This window comes from Temnothorax americanus, unplaced genomic scaffold, assembly GCF_048541705.1.
Source record: "Temnothorax americanus isolate GAGA-0224 unplaced genomic scaffold, ASM4854170v1 Scaffold13, whole genome shotgun sequence".
NCBI classification, from domain to species: Eukaryota; Metazoa; Arthropoda; class Insecta; order Hymenoptera; family Formicidae; genus Temnothorax; species Temnothorax americanus.
The window spans coordinates 52,898-76,453 of record NW_027509264.1 but is presented as its reverse complement, the minus strand read 5'-3'; the positions used below and the strand labels follow the sequence as shown (position 1 = coordinate 76,453).

Below are 23,556 nucleotides of genomic sequence, written 5' to 3'. Positions count from 1 at the left end.
ATGATTCCTTGGAGAAACATGTTTCGATCAATAGCGATAACGACGATAACCTGGGAACAGTCAGATCCGATGACAGATCCATCAAGAACGCTTCGTTTCAATTGAATTCTGAATTAACATCGTTACCCCAGATTAAAGGTACGAGAGATCACCTGATTTCTCAATTTTATATAATCGAAAGAAAAGGATTAAATAATGATTGTATAATATGCGATAAATTATTCAATATATTTTCGACAAATATAACTTTCCCTTTTGGAAACGACGATATTCTCAGAAGGATTAACAAACTAAATTAATTCCGTCTCATACGTTAATTAAAAGAAAGCCGCGAATTGAAAGGCAAAAGAAAAGCCTATGACGTATAATGTCGATATTAATAAACAACGTGAGATTTGGTTGAAATAAATACCTTTTCAAGATCTCCCGAAGGTAATGCTCCAGGATTAAAATTTTATATTTCTGTATTTTATATTGTATTGGAAACGGCTCTCGGTTTTCCTCGTTAACGGGAGATAATTGCGCGCGGGAGCGCGCATACGTGGCGCGTAAACAATAAAAAAGACGGGGATATCAGTGACGAGAGACGATCCGCGTAATGCGATTCGATTCGCCGTAATCCGGGAAGTCGCGGTTTTCGTCGACGTGGACGGACGGATAACGCGGGCTAATTAATTAATGATCGGCGCATAGTACCGTCGACGTGGCGGTGGCGGCGGTCGTCGGGAAGTCGATCGAAAGTTCGACGATAGTCTGCAAGCTCGCGAAGCCGGGCGATCGATCGCCTCGTTAACGACAGTACCAATTATATAATATAAAGTAATATATCTGTGGCTGATTTTTTTCCCCTGGCCGTTCGCGGTAATATAAAACTCTGCGGGATAATTAAAGCGACGGACAAAGTTAGGTGAGATAAAGTAGCGTGGGTAACGTGAATGGCAAGGAAATCCGCTATTGATTCCAGCAGGAAAGATGGGGGGGAGGGATGGAATAAGAGAATTTTATTATGTTCCGGGTGAAAATATATGCCGGAAACGTTAAACGGTATAGAATGTTGAAGAGAGAACCTTTATGAAAAAAGTTACTGTAGTTGCGGGAAATGCACACGAAACTATAGCAATTACTGTAATATTTACTATAGTTTCGTGCTGTACTTTTTTCGCGACTACAGTAGTCTTTTCTGTAGTATTTTTCCGTAAGGAAAAAATCGTTATAAAAGAAAAGAAGATACGTTACACGTTATTACCGCATGCGAACAGAATTCTAGTGCAATGCACGCAAATTGTGTAAATTAATAAATAGAAAAATTAAACGGATATAAATTGCTAATTGTAAAATGTTGAGAAAAGCATCCTGTTTCACGATGACATGGACTTATTTAGTTTTTATGCAAATACGGCTGCGAGAAAGAGCGCATTCGCATTCTAACCACGCATTCTGTCGACAATCTTTTTAGACAGTACGGAGGCCAACTGCACCGTACGTGAGGACAGGAGCACGAGCACAACCAGCTGCAGGAATTCGATAATTACGAGCGGAAGAGGATTCGCCCGACGACAACAGGAATGCCGCGCGACTCGAGAAGAACCGTGGCTTTGCATAAGAAAGAGGAATGACGTCGGGGAACGGCGAGAAGGCGACGCAAATCGCCGTCGTTGTCGTCGTACGTCGTCGAGACCGACGACGATGGCAACGACGACGACGACGGCGACGGCAACGACGACGACGACGGAAACGGAGACGAAGCGACGTTCCCCGGGGGCGCGAAATTCTTCGTCAAAATGTAGTCTACACGACAGCGGGGGTGGCATGAGAGCCGACAAAAAACTCGGCAACGTTCTCACACTGCGCACCCGAGGAGGACCGTCCAGGACCACATCGTATTCGGAGCTTTACCGCCGCAGATTCAGTTAGTTAACGAGATCAGATTCCTCCTTCAAACGTGGAACAATGCCGAAACGCGTCACCACCCCCTTCGCCGTCGCCGGGCTTTGATAAAAAAGCAGACCAGGCGAAGCGATGCAATTTTCCACCGAGAACGTTTACTTTCTTTCGCGATTAGAAGCGGAGTGCGTTTCTGCGTGAGAGAGATTGGGCGAAAGGGACAATGAGATTCCCAATCCGGCGGACGAATCTCGTCGGATAGCTTGACGTTGTCATTTCGTTTCCTAAAACGGCAAGATTTTTAAATTGCGAGAGAGCGAGTGGCCAACCGGAATTCTAGGCTACGTGTTATCTACGTTTACCGTTTTGATCCGGCATGAGAAAAGCATTGCGACAAATGTACTAATTTAAGAGTCCAATTTTCATGAATACAAAAGTTAAAATTATCATTTCAAATACAATGCAAAAAAAACGATTCGTTTCTCCTCCCTGAACTTTTAAATTAAAGTAAGCTTTTTAGCTGAATTATATATTTTCCCGCATCAGATGAACTATTGACATTGAATTATAAATGTGAATGTGCTCTCTCTCTCTCGCTCGCTCTATCTTTTGGAAAAAAGAAGCTTTTTTTTATGTAATTCGCAGGAGTCTCACATTGTGTCAAATTTGCCAGAAAGTTTCTCTTCGTTGTACGCATAAATCTCGACTATCTGCTAATGTACCGTCATACATCGTGTTCGACCGACGACACGGTGAGGTTGGGAATATTAAATCATACGTTTGAGTTTTATTCAAACGCGTTATTGTAAAAGGCATGGAGTTTTATTTTGTGAGATGCTCGCCGCGAAGGGAGATTTTACCGTGGCGCGATGCAAGCATAGCTGCCACAGTTTCTACATGTTACGGCGCAGTAAAGTTGCACGATGAAAAAAGTTATATTTTTGCGAAAGGGGATTAAGCGTCTGCCCCCCTGTAAAATATTTGAAACTTTCGCCAGAAATGTTCTAACCGCTCTGTTTCTTTTTTTTTTGTGATGCGTAAGTCTAATTGCAGAGATAAACAAATTTTATGCACGAAAAAGAGGCCAAGTCCATGGTTGTAAAAAATAATATTTTCTTGTCAAATACTATTTTTTATTCAAGGAGAAACTTTAATTATCGTAAAAGATATTCAGGAAAATAAAATAAAATTATCTCTACGTTGTTTTAAATTCTTTCTCAAATAAAATTAATTGGAGTAAAAAAATATTTTTTAACCCAAAATTGAAATTTAGTATCACATTTATAAATATTTTGCCAATTCAATATTTTTTTAAAAAGACAGAATTTTCCAGACGACAGCTAAAAAATATGACGGCATCTCGTCTCTTTGCTTCTAAAAATCCTGTCACTTTATATGAGAGAAGTACGACGCGCGAACTTTTCAAGCGCTATTTTCTTCAACGAAGAACCGCCGCTGCCTCGAGAAGTCGACAGCGTCATTTTTCACGTCGCTGTCCGCCACTTTTCACATCACTTTTCCTTTCTGCGCGGAATTCGTGCCCCTCGACTTCGCCAATAGGCGGTAGCCCATGGTTAAACTAATTAAGGCACCTCGTGTGCGCGGTCGTTACCGCACGATGACAAGCGAACAATTGTTCTCTTCGTCAGGGTCGCCGGAGCTAATTTCGTGTCGCCGACGGAAAATTAGGGTTGCCACGCTCTTTTTTTTTTCAGACATTCCGAGGTACCCGCGGATCCAGTCCCCGGAGGGTTCCACCCTGTCGATTTGTGGCGACAGTCAGCTCGAGGAGCTCAGCCTGGATGAGGGTCGCTCGTCCCTCCCGGGCACCTCGAGGGACGACAGCAGCGAGCTCAGCTTCTATCGTCGCTTTGTCGAAGGTCACGCCGTTCACGCAACGCGTACTAGACGATCCTGCGAGATATTGCGTCGAGGAATACCTTCAGATACCGTCTCTCCGGGAGCGCAACGCGAACGTAGCGTGTCGGATAGCAAGCTGAGGAAACCGACGTATCGTCCGTATACGATCGAGGAATACAGAAGTTTATCGGTGCCGAGACCGGATCGATCTCTGGGTCCTGATAAAGATGAGGTGCAGATAAAGGTGCGTTTTCGCGATAAAGTAACAATTTTTAATATTACTGTTTCCTTTTTCTCTTCTTCCGAGATTAGATATTAGTTGAGCGATACAAAAAGAAGATATAGTGCAAAATAGCAAATTAAGCACAAAAAAGTAAAAAATAGTTTAATTAAAAAAACCCACAATTTTAGCAATATTTAAACAATTGTTAAAATATATTAATTTTTGTTATATGTGACCTATAATAGAGAAACACATATTTTTATTAAAGTATGATTTATTGTTATATTAAGAATTTTGACGCGCTTCGTTTGTCGAGAAGATCAGATTTTGTTAAAGCAAAATTCAGAGATGCGGCACGCAATTCTCATTTCCGAAAACTTATCTGTCGCGCGCGCGTTCGATCAAAGTTTCCGGGACAAGGAAAGTTCCCTCGCTTCGATAATTCACGTGTTCTATATTGCTCTCTCTCTCTCTCTCTTGATAATGAGTATAAAAGTATTTTATATTACTCGGGAACGTCATTAAAACTTGGCGTGCCGAGTTCTCTTGTGCTTTTATCGCGAGAATTTATCTTCGCCTCGTTTCTTTTATCCTTATCCTTTCATCTCGCTAGATGTTTATTGCTGCGTCTTCTCCGTTAGTGTCCTCAATGTGAGGTAATTACGTTACGGACTGGATCGCACCGAGAGTACGTACGTTAATAAACAACGTTCTCTTGGCCCGACGAAGTTACACCGTTACGGCGCAGGAACGTAACGCCGTGATTCGATTTAATGCCGGTAATTCGATTACTTCTTCAGCATCATCGATGCTCATCGTCGACCGATGCAGCTCGTTGCAGGCCGTCTTAATTGCAGCGCTTCGCAGTCGCACGCAAAGCGGCATCAGTTTCGACAGTAAAATGTAGAATAAAGCACACTCATTTCCAATACCGCTGTACACTCTGTACAGCGAGAGAAAATTCGAGCGGTATCGGATCCGACGAAATAATACGGAAATATGGACATAGAGAGAACTTTTTCGCGCGAAGTAGCAGAAAGTTCGATTTGCGAAATGAGAACTTTTACCGTGTGATTTTATTTCGCGCCGAGCCGGCCTTGTCGATAAGTCGCCACAGCCGGGAAAGGCTTCCTATGCCGGAAAAGCGAAACGAAGGAAACTCCGTCGAGTCGTATACTGCCGAGAATCCGGCGATGCAGTTAACCCTTTCACATTGGAAGACCTAGCGGGCTAGCGCTCCTTCGCTGAAGGAGTTGCGTCGACGGCGACGCGCACGGCTTCAATTTAATAAGCACGCAACTCGAGTTTCCGGGATCGAGCGGGCCATTTCCGCTCTCTCTCTCTCTCTCTCGCGTCTGTTCTCTAGTTTCCACCGACGTGGATATACAATATCAAATTAAAAGGCTGCGTACGACAAATTGCAGCCCCGACAATCGCGCGTGACGATGAGCGCGTCACGACGACGAATCTTCCTCGTCTGTCTCCGGAGGACGACGCGCGCGGACGCGCAAGAAGCGCGTCGCAGTTTGTCGCCGAAGCGAAAAATTCAATTCACGAAGCACTTTAATCCGTTAATTGCGATAATCGTTTCTCCGATGTAAAGGCCGAGAGCACGTTACGCTCCCCGCGTGTATCTCTCTCTCTCTCACTCTCTCTCTCGGCAACTGCGTCTGAGGGGTAAACTGTTGCAGCTTTAACAAAATTTTGAATTGTTCCTCGCAAGACTCGTAAATTATTCCTCGCGCGAGTTTTCATAAACTCATCCTCGGCCTCGCGTGTACCTTCTCTCCCATAAAATATAATTTTTCGTCAATTTTGCCAGACGTAGAAGGTAGAAAACGTCAGGTTCTGATGTTTTTAACAATAAGATACACGTAATTCCGTGCCTTCGCAGGCTTCTTTAGCCTCAAAGCTCTCCTACGTGCTATTTCTTTAATATATGCTTTTTATACGGTCTCAGAGGGCCCGCTCTAAGCCCCCGTCAATAATCGCAAGTATTACGTACTATACGGAACTGTATCTGAATCTTAATATTTTTTACAGAAAGAATGTCTGTCTCTTGCGTCTCACCACCGTCGCTAACGCAAATTTCATTGCGTTTACATTAAATCAGATATGCAATAAGTAAACGAGGAATGCTGTCAATGACATCTGTAGATTCGCGAAATGACATTCCGCAGCGTCGTTCCTGATGTAGTTCTTCAGGACCCGCTGATGTCGCGATGTCGCGGAATTCCACGCACGGAGTCCTCTCGTTGCGGATCGCCGTGCAGCGGCAGGTGCGCAACGCAGGAAAATAGCTGACGCTCTCATGGTTGGAGGGAATGCACTACATTCCCGCGGCCTTTGAGCGTCTCGGCCCGACTCGGCTCGCGAGAACGGGCGTTCTGTGAATTTTTCAGGGCGCTCCCAGCGCGCAACCGGCGAAATACACGGAAAACAGCGAAGACTTTTCTTACACGCGCCACACGCAAGCAACCGCGCTGCGCGCCGATCGATGTGTTTGTTCGCTCGTGTGTCTGGAAGGAAGCGGAATTCCAAGTGCTCTGTCGTGGCCCCCTGCTGTCGTGCCGTTTTCGCGGAAACAATTTTAGCAGATTGGAAATTAAAATTTCACGCGACTCCGTCGCGGTTCCCGAGACGTCGGGAGCGGGAGCCCTTTCTCTTTAAACGCGCCTCGGGATAAGCGGAAGTGCTTCGTTATTGCGTCCCGGGGTACGTTCCCCAACATCGTTTCCGTGAACCACGCGGGCGGAGATGCCGAGCCCGCCGCGGTGAAAAGTTTCAAGGTGCTTCCGCCTCCGTCGCGGACGAGAAAGAACGAAAATGTCGGGTGTCATTTTCCTTCTCTAAGCGCCGCGAGCAGTTGAAAAACGAACTTGATAAAACTCATTTGCGTATGCATATTGGTACGCATTACATAAATTGTCTTGAGTTACCTTTTTTTATTTGAAATTTACATATGTAATATGTAATACATGCATAAATATTTCGATTTTAATTAATTGTAAGAAAGACTGAATTAATATTCAAAGACAACTTCAGCTTTTGGACTTTTTGCTATAGGATCATTTAGAAATAATTTTTGGATAAAAGTTTGATAGAATTATAAGTGAATGCAAGACGAAGTTTTTTGGGATAATATTAATTGAAGACAACATTAAGATATGCCTGTCCATAAAAAGACACGAGATGGTTTCCTTAAATGCTAATATTTCGTTAAATCAAGCACATTATTTATAAATCTAAAAAAAAATTATTTATAAATTTATTATCTAATAATTTATTATCTAAATGATTTTAGGTTAATTTTAGATTAGATTAACATAAGGTAGAAACAGCTAAGTAAGTTTAACTCCTCAATCAATCCGAAATTGACTTTAATTCAATGCCATGGAATTTAAATTTCATTTTAATTAGAAAGATTTTTATAAAATCAACGAGTTCAATTAAATTTTTGATTAAAAATTGACTTCGAGTTGATCAAAGAATCTTATCAGACGAAAGAGCGGAGTGCGCTCTATATGTAAGGTATCGCAAAAGGGAGGCGGCGTCGCGCCAATACGTTGTCCGCAATTAGACGCTGTAGAGAATCGCGACACGTAAAGCCGTAAAAAGCTTCAATTGCGCAATCGAACTTCGCCGATACCACGTCCAAGTACAGGCGAACAGGAATTTCCGCTCTAACGGCGAACACCGTGAAGAAAGAGAAAGAAGGGGAGAGAGAGAAAGAGAGAGAAAGAGAGAGAGAGAGAGAAAAAGAAAAACCAGGCGGGGACTTTTATCCAGGTGTTTCTTATAAGCGCGGGCGCTCGTTGTACACTCGCAGGCTATTATCCGGGATTACCGGGCCCGCCCGGGTACGAGAGGAGATAAGTACAGCAATATACGGGAGCAAATTTGTTCCCGACGAAGCCGCCACTGGCATCGCCATCGCCGTCGCGCGAGGGTAGTTTAAATGAAACGCCGGCAAGGGTAAAGCCGGACGAGGTGTCCGCGGATGACAGCGGCGGCTAAGGCGCGAGACCGGCATGTTCATAATTATAGCGACTCCCGAAAGCTTTGCGTTAATATCGCACCCAGTAATTGCGCGCGGCATTAATTGCCCTCGGCATTAACGTTGTATAGATGTCACCGCTGAATTGGAGAATGTTGTCGAATGTTGATATGAGTTCGTACAAATGGCCATTAATTTTCAGCAAGCAATTATTTTAATTAGTTATTATATATGCAATAGATTATATTTTTATTATTAGTATTATTATATATAGTGCTATATCTATGTAAAATGTAATTTTACTGGTGTGACATGTTTAATACAGCTATGTTGTTATATTATAATAATTACTATATACATGATATTAAATGTATAGAAACGGAAGTCATGTAATTTCCCCTCTCCCCCCGGGAGAGCATATAAAGCTAACTGACTATATGTAAATAATATTACCATGTAGATTAGTAAATATTAATATTATTTTACTTAACGTTAACTATATATGTACACATATAACAATATTACCATGTAGATTAGTAAATTGTAATGTTATTTTACTTAGCGTTATACGTGTGATTATGATATAATTATGTCATTTTATGATCATATACGGTAATAAAGGTAGATTCAGTGATCAATCATTCAGTGATCACTTATCGGTACTTTAAATGCTGTAGGCAAGAAGAGATGCGACATGCTCGTATCGCATATTTCATAAAATACGAAAAGTTGTACGTTCGACTTATCTATTTTTTAAGGGTGGTGCCGTTCGATCCGTCGTGACTGATCCGTTCCCTCTGCCAGATGCAATTTCTTCTTGCGTTTCCTTTTCCTTCTATCCGTCTCGCACGATCGTCACGTTTATCTTTTCTCCCGTTCGCCCATTCGGTCTATCCTGTTTCTGTATTTCTTTCCGCTGTCCCACCCCGAGCCTGCCTGTCGATCTCTCCGTCATCGATCCCGCTCGATGAGAATTTGCATAATCTACTTTGTATCGGATTCGAGTGGGTCGAGTTGGTAGCCGGCGATTTTCGGTACGACCCGCTCGATCGATCTCATTGCGTCTGCAAAGACCGAGTTCGCGAGCGCGATAGTTTGCAACCAAGATGAGAAATATTTAACTGCAATATATCCAGCGCACTAAATGTGATTTTCTAAATTTTTAACATTTGTCGCTAACATATATATCATCATATTATCATATCGATTATAATAACAAATTAAATTACACATTAATATTTCTACATTTACGTGTTCACACTGACAAAAAATGATATATTGCGGTTTTTGAAATTTTTATAAGTTCTAACATTTAAGAATACTTCTCTCTAATAAAGAAATTATGCCGGTACTCTATAATATCCTGTCTGAGTCAAGTGCTAATTTGATTAAATTAATGTTTGATGTTTGTGCATCTATAAATATATAAAAATAAATATTTAGTAATTAAAGTTTATTTGATATTAAATATATATATATATATATATATAAGCGTGAAAGCATATTAAATATTTAATTTGTTAAATCATTATCTTTTAATTTTATCGTGTTCAGACTTTATTTAAAACATGAATAATATTTTATGTATCAATCTAATTATCTATAATTTATTATTGTTAAGTAATAATTAAATAATACTTAATATTAATAGTTAAATATTTATTAGTAATTTTTTAAATTAAAATACGACCAGTTAATATACTATTTATGCGAACTGTCGCAGAAATGTATATAAGCGCATGAATGATGATATATGTATATCAGTATTACACCCCCAACTTCGTTATATGCCGAAAGATATTACTCGTGCGTTGGATTTACTCGCACTTTTGTCGACGTATGCCTCTTCATGGCAAACAGCAATCTACAACCGCACATCTGTCCGCAAATTTGCGGGCGCCGCGCCGGTATATACTGCTCGCGCGCGTGCATATACAAGTGCAGGCGTATGCGCGCGAGTCGAAGGGGCTACTACCCCCTTGTTGCTGAACTCGGGCAAAAAGTAAATACAGCCCTTAGTCAGATGTAACGTCGGCGTGTTTAGCTTGAAAGTTTCGCCAGACCAGAGGCTGGCGATGTTAGTACTAGTATATAGTCATAGTCGCTGCAGCAGTGGTGTTAGTAATGGAAGTAGTAGTAGTTATAGTAGTAGTAGTAGTAGTAGTAGTAGTAGTAGTAGTAGTAGTAGTAGCAGTAGCTTCAGGGGTTGTTTGTTGTTGCAGAGAGAATGGCTGATGCGCCGGAGATCGTATGGGGATTCGGTTAGCGCGCGCAATCGCGAGCAGATACTGCAACGAACGAGAAGATTCAAGGTACGAGACGATGCGATCCGCGCGTCCGGATGGATTACCGATCGCGGTTTATCTTAGACATGAGAGGCTAAATCGATAGCTTCGACAGTTACGCCGTTGCTGCGCCAAACTACAGCGTTATCTGTATCACGTTTATGCATGGCTGATCGCGAATTACGTTGTTTTTCAACGCAAAGACGGTAGCAAAACTACAAGATCTTTGGTTATTTCCTTTGAATTTTTGTTTTACGTCTTCCCATTTCCGCTCATATCTATCGTACAAATTACACATGTCGATCCGTGCGAAAGGAAATACAAAGATTTCGCTAAATAAATAAATTTTATTACTTCATATTAAAATAAATTTTAAGGGAATGTTATTTTCTATTATTTTCTATTCTATTCTCCCAAAGAAGAATTTATTTAATAATAATATTATTTATTTAATGTGTTAATTGATAATATAATTTGTATTATTTACTTATTCATTTAGTATAATGGTCCGTCAGTTTTAAGGAAAATAAATGATGTTATCAGGAATGAACTTACACATCCCGCGTCCGCTTCATTGAAAGAAAAGAGAATAGGAACGCTTCGAAGCATATTGTAGCGCCAAGTGGACCGCAGCCTCAAGCGGACGCGGGATAATGTGTAAGTTCATTCCTGATAACATCATTTATTTTCCTTAAAACTCTCTGACGGACCATTATACTAAATAAATAAGTAAATAATACAAATTATTATCAATTAACACATCAGCCTAACTCTTATGCGCGAAGTATCGGACCTTCGATCGCGATCACGCGACCCTCGGTTAGCGAAGGCATCTTATACCACGTCCAATCGTATATCTGTCTGAGGAATCTGGGCATTATCGGAAACGAAATTCTAGAGTTTTCGTCCATCGGCATCGTCCGGTCGCGCATTGTGCATGTCTGAGAATCCGTAATTGCGTTTCCGCGATCGCGCGTTGTCTCTTTTCCGCGGATCGCTAATCACGATCGAGTTGCCGGTTGCCGGGTATAGCTCAGCGGAATATAATGCTGTAAAAAATAATGGGCGAGGCGAGAGCCGCGGCTCGTGTTTGATAAATTAGCATCGATGGCATTCGGTCCCGTTACGGTCGATATTTAATTGCCAATTAGAGGACGCAAAAGAGGCATTGCTGACGGGTGCTGGCTCGTTTTACCCGGCGCACTCGTGAAAGTCAAGCCTCGTAATGACCGGCCGCAAGATTTATAAACGAAATTAATTACGTACATACCGCCTCCGCGTTAACAATGCCGCGATCGTATTTTTTTTATTTCTCTCCTTCTCTCTCTCTCTCTCTCTCTCTCTCTCTCTCTTTTTCTTCCCTTTTATCTTCTATCTCGTTGCTCGTTCTGTCTTTCCACGGTGGCGTATCTTGTCCCATCTGTCATTATCCATTCGCTTTCGCTGTCATATCAATTTCTCGTTTAATTTCACGATAGCATTCTAACTATTAAATATTGATAAATATTATTCTATTTATTCGCGTGGTCAGAGCTGGGTCATGATAGATAAATGACATTATAATTTATACACTGACAGATTAAAAGCATGAATTTTGCCTTTTATTGCTCGGCTTATATTAATCAATGCACATTGCGTTTGGTTCAAACTTTTATAAAATGTCTATCGAATTAGATATGTCTCCACCGCAAGAAGGTAAATATTAATATTCGACTATATTTTTATTTATACGCAGAATTTTTTCCTCTCAGTTCGCCAATCTCATATATTATGGCTCGATATTTTCAATTCATGCAGCAACGGCGTCGGCGCGCGGCAATTCCAGTACTCTTATGTATGAAGTTTATTATGCATATCGAGGAGAGAACGGGGTAGAACGTTAGGAGTTTATATAGGAGACGCGTTGCGATTCGCAAGATGAAAGATAACGCGGGCGCGCCGCGGAAAGTCTCGCCGGGACAAAATATTCATAACGGTAGAATGAAATTCTGCCGGGTCGGGGGGGATCCCTCCCCATTCACGCTTCACTCCCGGGACAACAATTCCGAGAATAACTTAGTTTCGTATCGGCCGCGGCTAAGTCAATTGCACTTCGGCAACTTGTATTCAATTATTCCATTTCAACCGGGAATGCGCTCACGACCTGATCTCGCGAGATTACAAAGGTTCGAGCTTAACGATTATTCGCGCGGAACGCCGGCGCCGCGCCGTGCCGCGCCGCGCTATACGCCGTTCCTGTTACGTCTGCTTCCACTTCGCCGACCCAATGCCGGAAGAATCTACTGTGTGTACTTACTTACACGACGGTAGCGTAGCATTACGTCGCCCGTTACGTTAAAAATCTATTTCGCTTAAACTTCGCAAATTATAAAAGTAATGGAAATTTTACGTCGCATTGAGTCGCGAATAGATGACGCAGCGTTGCATCCCATCGTCCGTTACGTCAAGATAGCTTCTCAAGTTTTGCATATTATAAAAATAATGCCAATTTTACGCTACATCGATTCGCAGATATGGGCGATGTAAGTGCAATTACGAATCCGTGTAATTTCCTCATGCAAATACCAAATCTCGATCAACGCTGCGAAAGCGATTCGCAATATTATCTAGAAGCTCCGTTAACGAACGTAACGCTGCAACGTTTGTTTACGAGAATGTTTCTTGTCGCTCTAATGAATCGCGAGCTAAATTAGAAACAATATTTGACGAGAGAGTGGAAAAAAAATTCAATTTAATCCAATTCCGATTGCAAATACATTTTCGGATTGTTCGAAATTACATTTCCAGCTTTGCGGCAAAAGCTCAACGATTTACATACGATTTACATAAAATGTAAACATTTACAAATTATTATATGCAGAAAAAATCGCAGCACAACGAGAGAGAGTGTGGGTAAAAAATTCGGCATTGCAGCATATGAAATTTATACTGCACATAAAATTTTTTCGCGATTTTATCGCGGCTGTCTAACACATTACATTACAATTTTCATATGCCTGTACATTATATACATATATTTCATTATCTGCGGATAATTATGTGCCAAATTCTCTTAGTATCCGCGTATCGTTCACCGACGAGTCGGTGTTCTGACGATTAGGTTCGCATACGAAATGTAAGACGGGCTCGCTGCGGAGCTAACAGATGAACAGTCCGTGTAGAAGTGGCCCATGCCAAAGTACCGTTATCCGCACGTAAATTCAGTTATACGTACAAAGCTACTACTGCGAACCGCAACGACCACGAGCGTAGGCAGAAATTGAGGGTATAAGGGGCGAACGAGCGGGGGTATAGGAGAGTGGCTCTAATACACGCAGGGATAAACCTATGCTACGCCTCTCACAAGGAGAAGCAGCCTCGTGACTCGCATATACCACGGCAGAAATTCCATCTGTCTGTTTCTTATACACGAGTATACGTATATACGATACGCATCTCTCATTTCGTCGATCGGTTGACATCGATCTTTGCCTGATATGAAAAGGGGATAGCGATATTTTAACAATATATTTACAAAGATCTATAGTGTCACTGAACTTTAATCGCAGTTTAATTTACGCTTTGCCATTCTTAATCTTGATTTTGGAAAAAAACTATTATTGATGTTAATTGGAGTTTATAATTTATACTTTGCTTTTAATTTTAATTTTAAAAGAAGAATAAACTACCAGTGGCTTTAATGGCAGTTCAATTTGTGCTTTGTCTTTCTTAATTTTGTTTTTGGAAAGAATTACATTATTATATAAACTTTAATTGCAATTTAATTTGTGCTTCGCCTTTTTTAATTTCGATTTTGGAAAAAAGCAAAAGGTTGACTTAAGTACGTCAATGTACTTAATTTATAATCGAATAATATTCAAAGTCTCTCTCTCTCTCTCTCTCTCTCTCTGTGTCTGTCTTTCTCTCTCTCCCTCCCTCCCTCTTACATCTTTCGATAAAAAAGATATTAAAAGTTAATTTAGATTATAAAAAGTATAGTAATTTTTTTTAAAACATCCACGTTATTTATTTACTTTTTTTTCATTACGCGATATTGTTATTGTATTCCTCTCGTCGCCGCAAATTCGTATACTCTATGAAGTAAAATTGAAGTAAAATATGTAATTTCATATTTGAAGTAAAATATGTTTGATCTATGTCGTTCCCGTTGGAAAAGACTTGCGAGGTTATCGACGACGGCGTGGAACAAAATGTAAAATCACGAACCGTGAATATCATTTGATTCTTCCGTCTTTTCTTCCTATTTATCTGATCAAAGTAACTCGCCCATTCGTCCCGCGAGCAGGGTTGCGAAACTGGTAATTAAGAAATTAAGAAATCATAAATCAATTTTGATTTGTGAATTAAGCAGTATTCAATTCACAAATCAAATTTGCTTTGTGAATTACACAGGCTTTAATTCATAATTCATATTTGATTTGTGAATTACACAACTTTAAATTCGCAAATCAATTTTAATTTGTGAATTACACAGCTTTTAATTCACAAATCAATTTTGATTTGTGAGTTACACAGGCTTTAATTCATAAATCAATTTTGATTTGTAAATTACACAGGCTTTAATTCACAAATCAATTTTGATTTGTGAATTACACAAGATTTAATTTACAAATCAATTGTGATTCGTGAATTACAAAAGCTTTAAATCATAAATCAATTTTGAATTGTAAATTGCACCGGCTTTAATTTATAATTCAAATTTGATTTGTGAATTACACACGCTTTAAATCACAAATCAATTTTTATTTGTGAATTACGCAGGCTTTAATTCACAAATCACTTTTGATTTGTGAATTGCATCGGTCTTTAATTTATAATTAAAATTTGGTTTGTTAATTACACAGGCTTTAATTCATGATTCGTGTTTTAAAGCTGGTATAATTCACAAATCAATATTGAATTCTGATTTACAGGTCTTTAATTTACAAATTACCTAATATTAACTTGTAAACGTAGACATCGAATTCGAGAATTTGGAACACCTAGACACCGAAAACTACGGAGCGTACGGCCTGGGTGCTGTCATCTGCGATCTAGGCCACGTAGACATAAAAATTATATATTTTTTACTTTAACTGTAAGTTTTAAATGTGAGACCTTTTACTTAATAATATTTAAATCTGAATTTTTAATTAGAGGTGATGTATACACAATAATTTAATATGTAATTATGGTTCATTTTAGTCGTAATTTACAAGTTAATATTAGGTAATTTGTAAATTAAAGTCCTGTAAATCAGAACTCAATATTGTTTTGTGAATTATACCAGCTTTAAAACACGAATCATGAATTAAAGCCTGTGTAATAAACAAACCAATTTTTAATTATAAATTAAAGCCGCGTGCAATTCACAAATCAAAAGTGATTTGTGAATTAAAGCCTGTGTAATTTACAAATCAAATTTGAATTATGAATTAAAGCCGGTGCAATTCACAAATCAAAATTGATTTATGATTTAAAGCTTTTGTAATTCCACGAATCACAACTGATTTGTGATTTAAATCCTGTGTAATTCACAAATCAAATTTGAATTATGAATTAAAGCCTGTGTAATTCACAAATCAAATTTGAATTATGAATTAAAGCCTGTGTAATTCACAAATCAAATTTGAATTATGAATTAAAGCCTGTGTAATTCACAAATCAAATTTGAATTATGAGTTAAAGCCGGTGCAATTTATAAATCAAAATTGATTTTTGATTTAAAGCTTTCGTAATTCACGAATCAAAATTGATTTGTGAATTAAAGCCTGTGTAATTCATAAATCAAAATTTAATTATGATTTAAAGTTTAGAATAATTAATAATTCAAAATTGACTTATGAATTATTTTTGAATTAAATCAGAAATTGATTTAATTATTTGCAACCCTGCCCGCGAGCACTTATCTTCTTTGTGTTCACAGTCGAGACGCGCCATCGCTCAAAAATGTTTCTTGCCCCCTTTGACGGATTGGAATGCCGCCGCATCAAAGGTAAATTGAGCCCTTTTGCGACCTCGCCTTCTTGTACTCCGGCTGGCTTTCCGCTGGAGGCTGGAGGACGTTGCGCAATTATTCGTGCATCTCCGTAATGGAGCGGAGAGACCGAAGGAGATCGTGAGAGCAACAGCGATTCGATGATCATCGCCAATGGGTAACATCTCTCGTTTATCGCAGAACCGTGAAAGCTCGAGGATCTCTGAGACGAATAACGCGACACAGGAGAGTCTCTTGAAACGTCCCGTCGGGTGCCCGAAGAAAAGGATCGCCACGGACGAAGCATCGTCATCCCGAAAGAGTGATACGTTCGAGGAAACAGCGAATTTCGGCTCGTCTCTCGTTTTATACGCTTCCCACAAAGACTCGTATTTAGAGACATTGCAACAACGTCATTTGCAGGAAAAAGAATTGGCGGAACGTCTTATGCGTCAATCATTAAACTCTTGATCGAGACTGCATTTGTGTGAGAAAAGCAGCATAAAAGTCTCTCCAATTTTTGGATGTTTGCTCTCGTGAATTATATCACTATTCTGTCTATTTGTATAACTTACTGATCGATATTTTATCGCGGTTTGCGGTTTGCTTTCCGTTTGTTATCATATGCTCGTTTGCTATATACGCCTTGTTTACGTCTACTTTATACTAAAGTGTATATGCCAGTCGATACGTTGATACGAAATATTTAATGCTTTATACAATGCTTTATTTCAAATAATTTTCTTATACATTTCCAATTAAATCAAATAGACTATATTTATATAAATTAATTTATTATTATACTAGTTTAAGCCAAATTTTTGCGTTTCAAAAAGAGTAAAAAATTATGTAATTATAATAAATATTATAAAAAATGCTTGAATACAGTAAAAAATGTAGCTATTTAGTCCACATGCGGATTTCATAGTTAAATTTATCTTAAGCAATTATGTCAAATAAATTACTTCTTGGAATAAATATTATTGTTTTATTGCAATAGTTGCGGATGGATATAATCAATCTGTTTAATGCTGCATAAATCTGGGCACATTTCTTATCGCACGTTGAATTTTCTAATAGTGATTTAATAATATAATTTGTCTGCTATCTTTCAATCGCGAAAGCGAATTCAACTAGATCGAATGATTCAGCTAACAACAATAAGCTATGATAAATCGACCGACATCGATACAATGTTTATTAATGATATGTGCGTAAAATTTGTGTATTTGAAATGTATTACATATGTAATAAAATGTAATAATTCTATTGCGTATTTTTGGATGATAAATTCTATATCAGCCATTAACTTGATTCGCGTCGTGTTGCCTGGTTTTAGGACGAAGTTACCGTCGTTTTTTTTATCATAAACGCAGCGTCTCGGATACAGAACAGATTAATTCCATGAAAATGTGTCACCAGACAAATAATACATTGATGCAGTGAACTTTCATTTCTCTATGTATGCGAGAATGCGAATGCATCACGCGGGATCAAAATATTCTTTCTAATTCTATTTTGGCCCGTCCATTTTAAGGCACTGAATGTCTACGAGATATATCATAATGTTTTATATTTGCGTTAACTGTGGATGCATATTCATACATGCACATATATTATTGGATACATTTTTTAAAATAAATTTATCTCCGTTATCTGAAAATAAAACAAATATTACTTTATCACTCGATGATCGATACGTAATAGCGAAATTATTGACTAGATCGATAATAATCCTGGGCTAATCCCGTAACATATAAGACCCACACAAGATTTCAAATTATAGTAATGATCTCAATAATCAATATTTCAAAAAATAATTGTACATATCGAATTATATATTCGTTCTTCAAATAAATTCTTAAATAATTGTACGATTTCTTAGAAAAGTTTTCTTTTTCAGGTAGAAACTTTTACAAAATTTCATATATATATATATATATATGTATAAATAAATCTTCTTCTCTGTTTCTTATTTAAATTATCCAAATAAACGAATCAAACAGATAACACAAAAAACATAAAAATATCATAGGTAATACTTGCCTCAATGTTGTTCCACCGACATTTAATGCCTCCTTTTGTTCCCAGAACGAGATAGAGTTGTCAGGTTCATCGTACTCGCGAAAACACTCACGAAAATACTCGCAAAAATACTCGCGGCTAATTATGATGGCGGAGTAATTATAAAAAAAAGTCTTTTGCGCGACCTTTTGTACGGCAATCTCGCTTATAATATGACAGAATATCTCGTTCTGTAATTATGTAAAATAATAGTTCATTGTAATAATTGTAAGATATGAAAGCATTTGGTATCTTTATCCTTGTCATGTCTCAGGAAGTAATATAATGACACATGGAACATGTAAGTACCGCTACCTGCTTGCTGAAATGTCAGCGAGAGAATGGTGTGGCGACTTTGTGTACGTAACAATGTGCTGAATATCGCAAGACAAAGACCAAGACCAAGATCATACGTTAACCAGCTTGTTGACATAACAATATATTCAAACTATAAATTTATTTAAATTATTTTTTGTCTTTTTTGGTTACATTTCTAGTCAATTTAAACGAGCTGTTATTATAGATTGAATTCATTAAATTTAATGCTTAATTATTTGGAAAAGAAAGTTTATTATTCTGATCGGAAAAGATATCTATAATATACATGCACACATACTTAAAAAGTTAAATTAAAAAATTTTATTCATGTATGTATCACAAAAATATTAGTACATACCTATATACATATATTACAATTGTTATAATTTTATTCTTTTAGCAGGTTTTTAATGTACATTGTGTGCAAAATATTAATTAATTCTTTTCTTTAGAAATATGATTGATTACTCCGTTTTAAAAAATTATTTTTATTAATTATTTTACTTTAAAATGCCAAAATATTGATTATTTGTTTCCGCGGATGGCCAGTTTTATTTTTGATCGTGTCGCGATATCGTTAGTTTCTTGGCAAGCTAACTGGGTAGCGAATCCTACCAAGAACTCACACTCACATACTTTGTCGCACGAACGTTTATATTGTCGAGACTCGGTTGGCGGGTCGACGAGGCACCCGTAAATAAATTGCGCCCGTACCCAGGAGATTAGTTTGAGGATAAAATATTTAAACTTAATTCCATCCAAATAAATAATTCACTTAATATCCGGTGATTCGTATGCCCGCTATATCGTTACCCCCTTGATGCCGCGACGAGAGTAATATATCTGAACGTAAAAACATGAATATACGTACATTATACGCGATTGATACAAAATATTTCCAAAGTTGGAATTGCCCTAATACGTTATTATTGAAGATTGAAATTTTAACAGTGTCGAAAAGAAAAAGTGAATCACTTTAATTTATACAAGAAGAGTAAAATGTTTTGAAAAAAATATTACAAGTAAGTTTGAGTATTGCTTAAAACTCTAATAAAACTCGTTTATTTTTCTCATTTTAATTCTCTATGTTTGCTTTTAAGTATTTTCTATATCTTTGTAACGTGTGCGTCTTTATATGCAAATGGATACGTGTGGTATACATAATCGTTACGTACAGCAAACTTGTCTTCCACACGATTTTGAAATTATTCAAAGTTCTTTCTACTTAGCCGACGACGATCGTGGAAAACGCTTGCCAAGAACAGAGAGATGACTGGAGCCGACGAGCGTCAAAAGAGCATTTTTATCGGCCATGATAAAATGGTGTTCTAGTCGAGTTAAAGTTAAAGATCTGGAAAATCAGCGACTGTAAAGTCCGTCCCCTTCGTGTTGCGGTTGTTCTCCTGAATATGTAAACGCGCTACGGTTATTCGGGAAGATGATTCCGCCGCTACGGTCATATGGCTAAATCTGTTATTACGCTTCTATAATCATGCGCTGTTCCTGAACAATTCATCGCCCGCGGCCAAAATTATTTTCACAGATTTCATAGAAGCGCCAGCTTGCTTGTTTTTCAATTTGCCGATGCTGAAATATTTTTAATATTTTTCTCATTTTGCGTTGCTCTGGATGTTTTTGACTTTTGAACTTTTTATTTATAAAAATTGATAAATAATTGATGCAATAGAAAAATATGCATATAAGTGTGTAAAATTTGGTAGAACATACATACAAAACCATTTTTGTTATTTCTGAAGTTATAAATTATATAAAGTTAATCATACATTATATGCTGTGTGCTCTGAAAAAAATAATCAATTATCCCCTACTTCGCGCTGTCAAGAGCCCTCAAATAAAGAGATGATTTATAATTCGCATTAGCTTTCAGAATAGAATTCTACTCATAATTTTTTACACGCTGTATATTTTAACTTAATATATGCGCACATTATTGTATATCTTACACTGTTAAATATTAAAGAATGAAATTTAAACCATACCTTGAGTTAAATATAACATTTTGTTATTTTTAATTGCCACGTGTCAAAATTTATTATTTTAACACAAAAACAGTATTATTTTAACTCCATTGGTTTAATCATAATAAATTAATGGCATGTTAAGTAGGAGTAGCGGCTACCTATAGGAATGGTTAAAAATGACTCAAATTGAGTATAATTTGATACTATACGAATTTAACAGTCATATATTTTTTAATATATCTTAAATATATCTTTTAATATATGGGACACACACACAATCCACGTCACTTTTACCCCCATCTGTCCAAAATTGGTATGGACGGGATTTTAATGACTAAGAGCGGAAAATGTTCGTCTTGAAAAGAGCTTTCGAAAGGCGTGTTGGATCTGAAATTTTGAATTTATCCCTTTAAGCAGCCATAACTATGACGCCATGTTGAATTTTGCTAATTTTGGACAGATGGGGGGTAAAAGTGACGTGAATTGCCCCATATATGTATAAAAATATATATGTATATACATATTATATTATACATATAGAGGTATACTTTTTAATTCTCCAAATATAATATTATGAATAAAATTACATCTCAGAGTCTGACATGTGATTATAAATTGTCTCAAACAGACTTAAGAATTTGAATAGGTCAAATATGAGGATACTATTTTGTTGAGAATTATAAAAATATAACTTAATCTGAAAAAAAAAAAAATATTTAAACATTTTAATTACTGTAAAAATATATTTGTCTGTGATATAGATTTTTCATTTCTCTTAAAAATTAATCTTATTTCCAAATTTATTTTCTATTTTTGAATGCGGTTGCCGGTTGTCCTACATTTGGTCCAACCATCCAAATTGACCAGTCAATAGAAATCGAAGATATATATCCAAACTTTTACTTGGGAATCTCTATAGCTGTCCTGTTCCATTCGACCCCTATCGCGGCGGTGAATCTCTAACATTCTAAGTGAATAACAAGAAAACGGCCGCGTTACCAACCGTGAGGGTTGATCGATCCACCGGTTGCGCGCGCGCTCGCCGCATGCGCGGAATTAACCCGCCGACACGCCGCGAGTCGCGCGAGCGAGAGAAAGAGAAAGCCGCTGCCGACCGATAACTCTCGCGAGGGCGCCCGTGATCCGTAAATAAACGCACGAGTCTTTCCCCCCTTTTTTTTTGGTCACCCTTTCGGGGTATCTCTCTGACGTGTCGCGCGCGGCAAGGAAAGACGCGCGGGCGTGGCCGCGCGAGGGGTGCGTGCGTGCGGTTAGCTCGCGTCAGCGCGCGACGTGTGCGCGTCGTCGCCCATCGTGCGGACGTACCTTACCCGGAGTCGATGATACCATCGACGGCGACGGCGGATGTACGGTGAACGTCGATCGGCTAACTACGCCATCAGGCTGCCGCCAGCAAGAGGGGAGGACGTCTGTCTCGCGTGCCAGCACACATCAATGGTTCAGGTGAGTGCGCGAGAGTAGCACTCGGTGCGACGGCAAGGGGGTGTACTCGTCGCTGCCCGGGGGCCCGGGAGGCATGACGATGGCACGCGCGAGTGCGCGTCGTGGGGGCTCGCGATAACGTTGGAGGAGTTGCTGCTGCTCGCCTTGTTTGTTGTGTTGTCGTTGCTGGCGAACATCAGCTGTGCCCGACGACGAGCAGTCCGCGAGAGAGATGTCGCCACTCGAGACGAAACCACCCCTCACGTGGTGGTGGTGGTGGTAGCTTTCGGTTGTGTGTGTGTGTGTGTGTGTGTGTGTGCTCTTGCTTTCCGTTTCAATTTTTTATCTCTCCCCCCCACCCACCCCCGTTTGATATAGCGGCGAGTTATCGACGCGTTGCTAAGGGCTAGATAGTCTATCCTGATTTTTAATTGATGTAACAAGTTCGTGCAATCCATAACGTCGGCAGCTACGCTGCTATCCTGCTGCCTTATTCATAATTTATGACATTGATGTACAGCTTTCCTGCGCGCGCGGATATACGCTTCGTCCGTGATGGATGCACGCGTATTTGTGCGCGATGCGTTATTAATTTGTATCCGCTGTCATCGATGGTGGCTAAGATATCCGGGGTCGATAGGTACGCTTATGAGTTTTCATATCGAGCTATGATATTTTGGAGAAACTTTATTTGCAGCTGTAGGAAATCACGTATTGATAAACAATAAAAACGTTATAATATCATACGTGATATTAAATCTATATTTTACCCGGGGAATTCAAATACATCGTGTGCAAATAGATTTTTTTTATCAAATAAATGTGGAATGAAATAAAAAATCTCGATAAATTTATACCTGTACTTGCTTATAATAAAAAAATCGTATATACTAAATATCATTTTAAACTCTTTTAAATTCGGAACAGCAATTGACGAATCAATTCAATCGCTTCGTAATCCTTAATTCCTGCGATAAAATCGTATACGCATGGAACAGAAGTGGAGAGAGGGAGGCGGTTTTGAGCACAATGAGTACCAACAAACACGAATCGCCTCGTAATCACATATAGTTCGCGTAACAGTGTTCAGAATCTTGCGATCGCGCGAGTGCAGGACCATGAAAATCGCGCAGCATTCAATACATATACAACCATTAATCCGCGATCCGTGATGGGGAGGGGAGGCAGATGTTGAAGGAAGGGTGAGAGAGGGAGCGAGGTGCGCACGGCTTAAATCCTGTATAATCAGTTCCGGTTCTGTGGCGGTCCTTTATGTAAATGGATAATGGTTCTACAGCGGTTGGCTGGGTTCCTAGACGGCGAGTACGTTGCTACTGCCGAAGGGCAGTTCATTAACTGCCAGACCGGGTTCGATGAGAGAGTTGCGATTCGACGGGGAGAGCGAGAGAGAAAGAGAGAAGGGCAGAGCGAGAGAAACAAATGGGCGCGCGCGCGCGGTGTGGCTTTGAAGTGGTAGGCGCCTCGCGGGCGTCCAGCGCGGAACAACGAGAATTATCTTCTATTTCTGTACGTTCGCTCTTCTC

The 23,556-nt window shown here is 39.0% G+C and overlaps 3 protein-coding genes across 5 annotated transcripts in view; 2 read left to right on the top strand and 1 right to left on the bottom strand.

Annotated features, from left to right (window-relative positions):
* The window catches only part of LOC143894161 (dipeptidase 1), a 29,920-nt gene extending 7,881 nt beyond the window's left edge, over positions 1-22,039 (bottom strand). The window contains exon 1 of one of the 2 annotated variants that reach the window (XM_077400295.1): positions 21,901-22,039. In XM_077400295.1, the coding sequence (XP_077256421.1) occupies positions 21,901-21,919 (19 nt within the window). In that variant the 5' untranslated portion in view covers positions 21,920-22,039. Of the gene's footprint in view, positions 1-21,895 lie in introns of both variants that reach the window. The other variant, XM_077400297.1, reaches the window with a different exon arrangement.
* On the top strand, positions 931-17,527 carry LOC143894164 (uncharacterized). Its single transcript, XM_077400300.1, has 5 exons — positions 931-1,909; positions 3,600-3,988; positions 10,187-10,276; positions 16,155-16,223; positions 16,407-17,527. The coding sequence occupies exons 1-5, from the start codon at positions 1,687-1,689 to the stop codon at positions 16,674-16,676; spliced, it is 1,041 nt and encodes a 346-aa protein (XP_077256426.1). The 5' UTR covers positions 931-1,686; the 3' UTR covers positions 16,677-17,527.
* LOC143894162 (beta-1,4-glucuronyltransferase 1) overlaps positions 21,892-23,556 on the top strand; it is a 32,575-nt gene continuing 30,910 nt past the window's right edge. For both annotated transcript variants that reach the window (XR_013256008.1, XM_077400298.1), the window contains exon 1: positions 21,892-22,033. Coding sequence is in view for 1 of the 2 variants with exons in the window: in XM_077400298.1 (XP_077256424.1) it covers positions 21,935-22,033 (99 nt within the window). In the remaining variant the exon portion in view is untranslated. The remainder of the gene's footprint in view (positions 22,034-23,556) is intronic.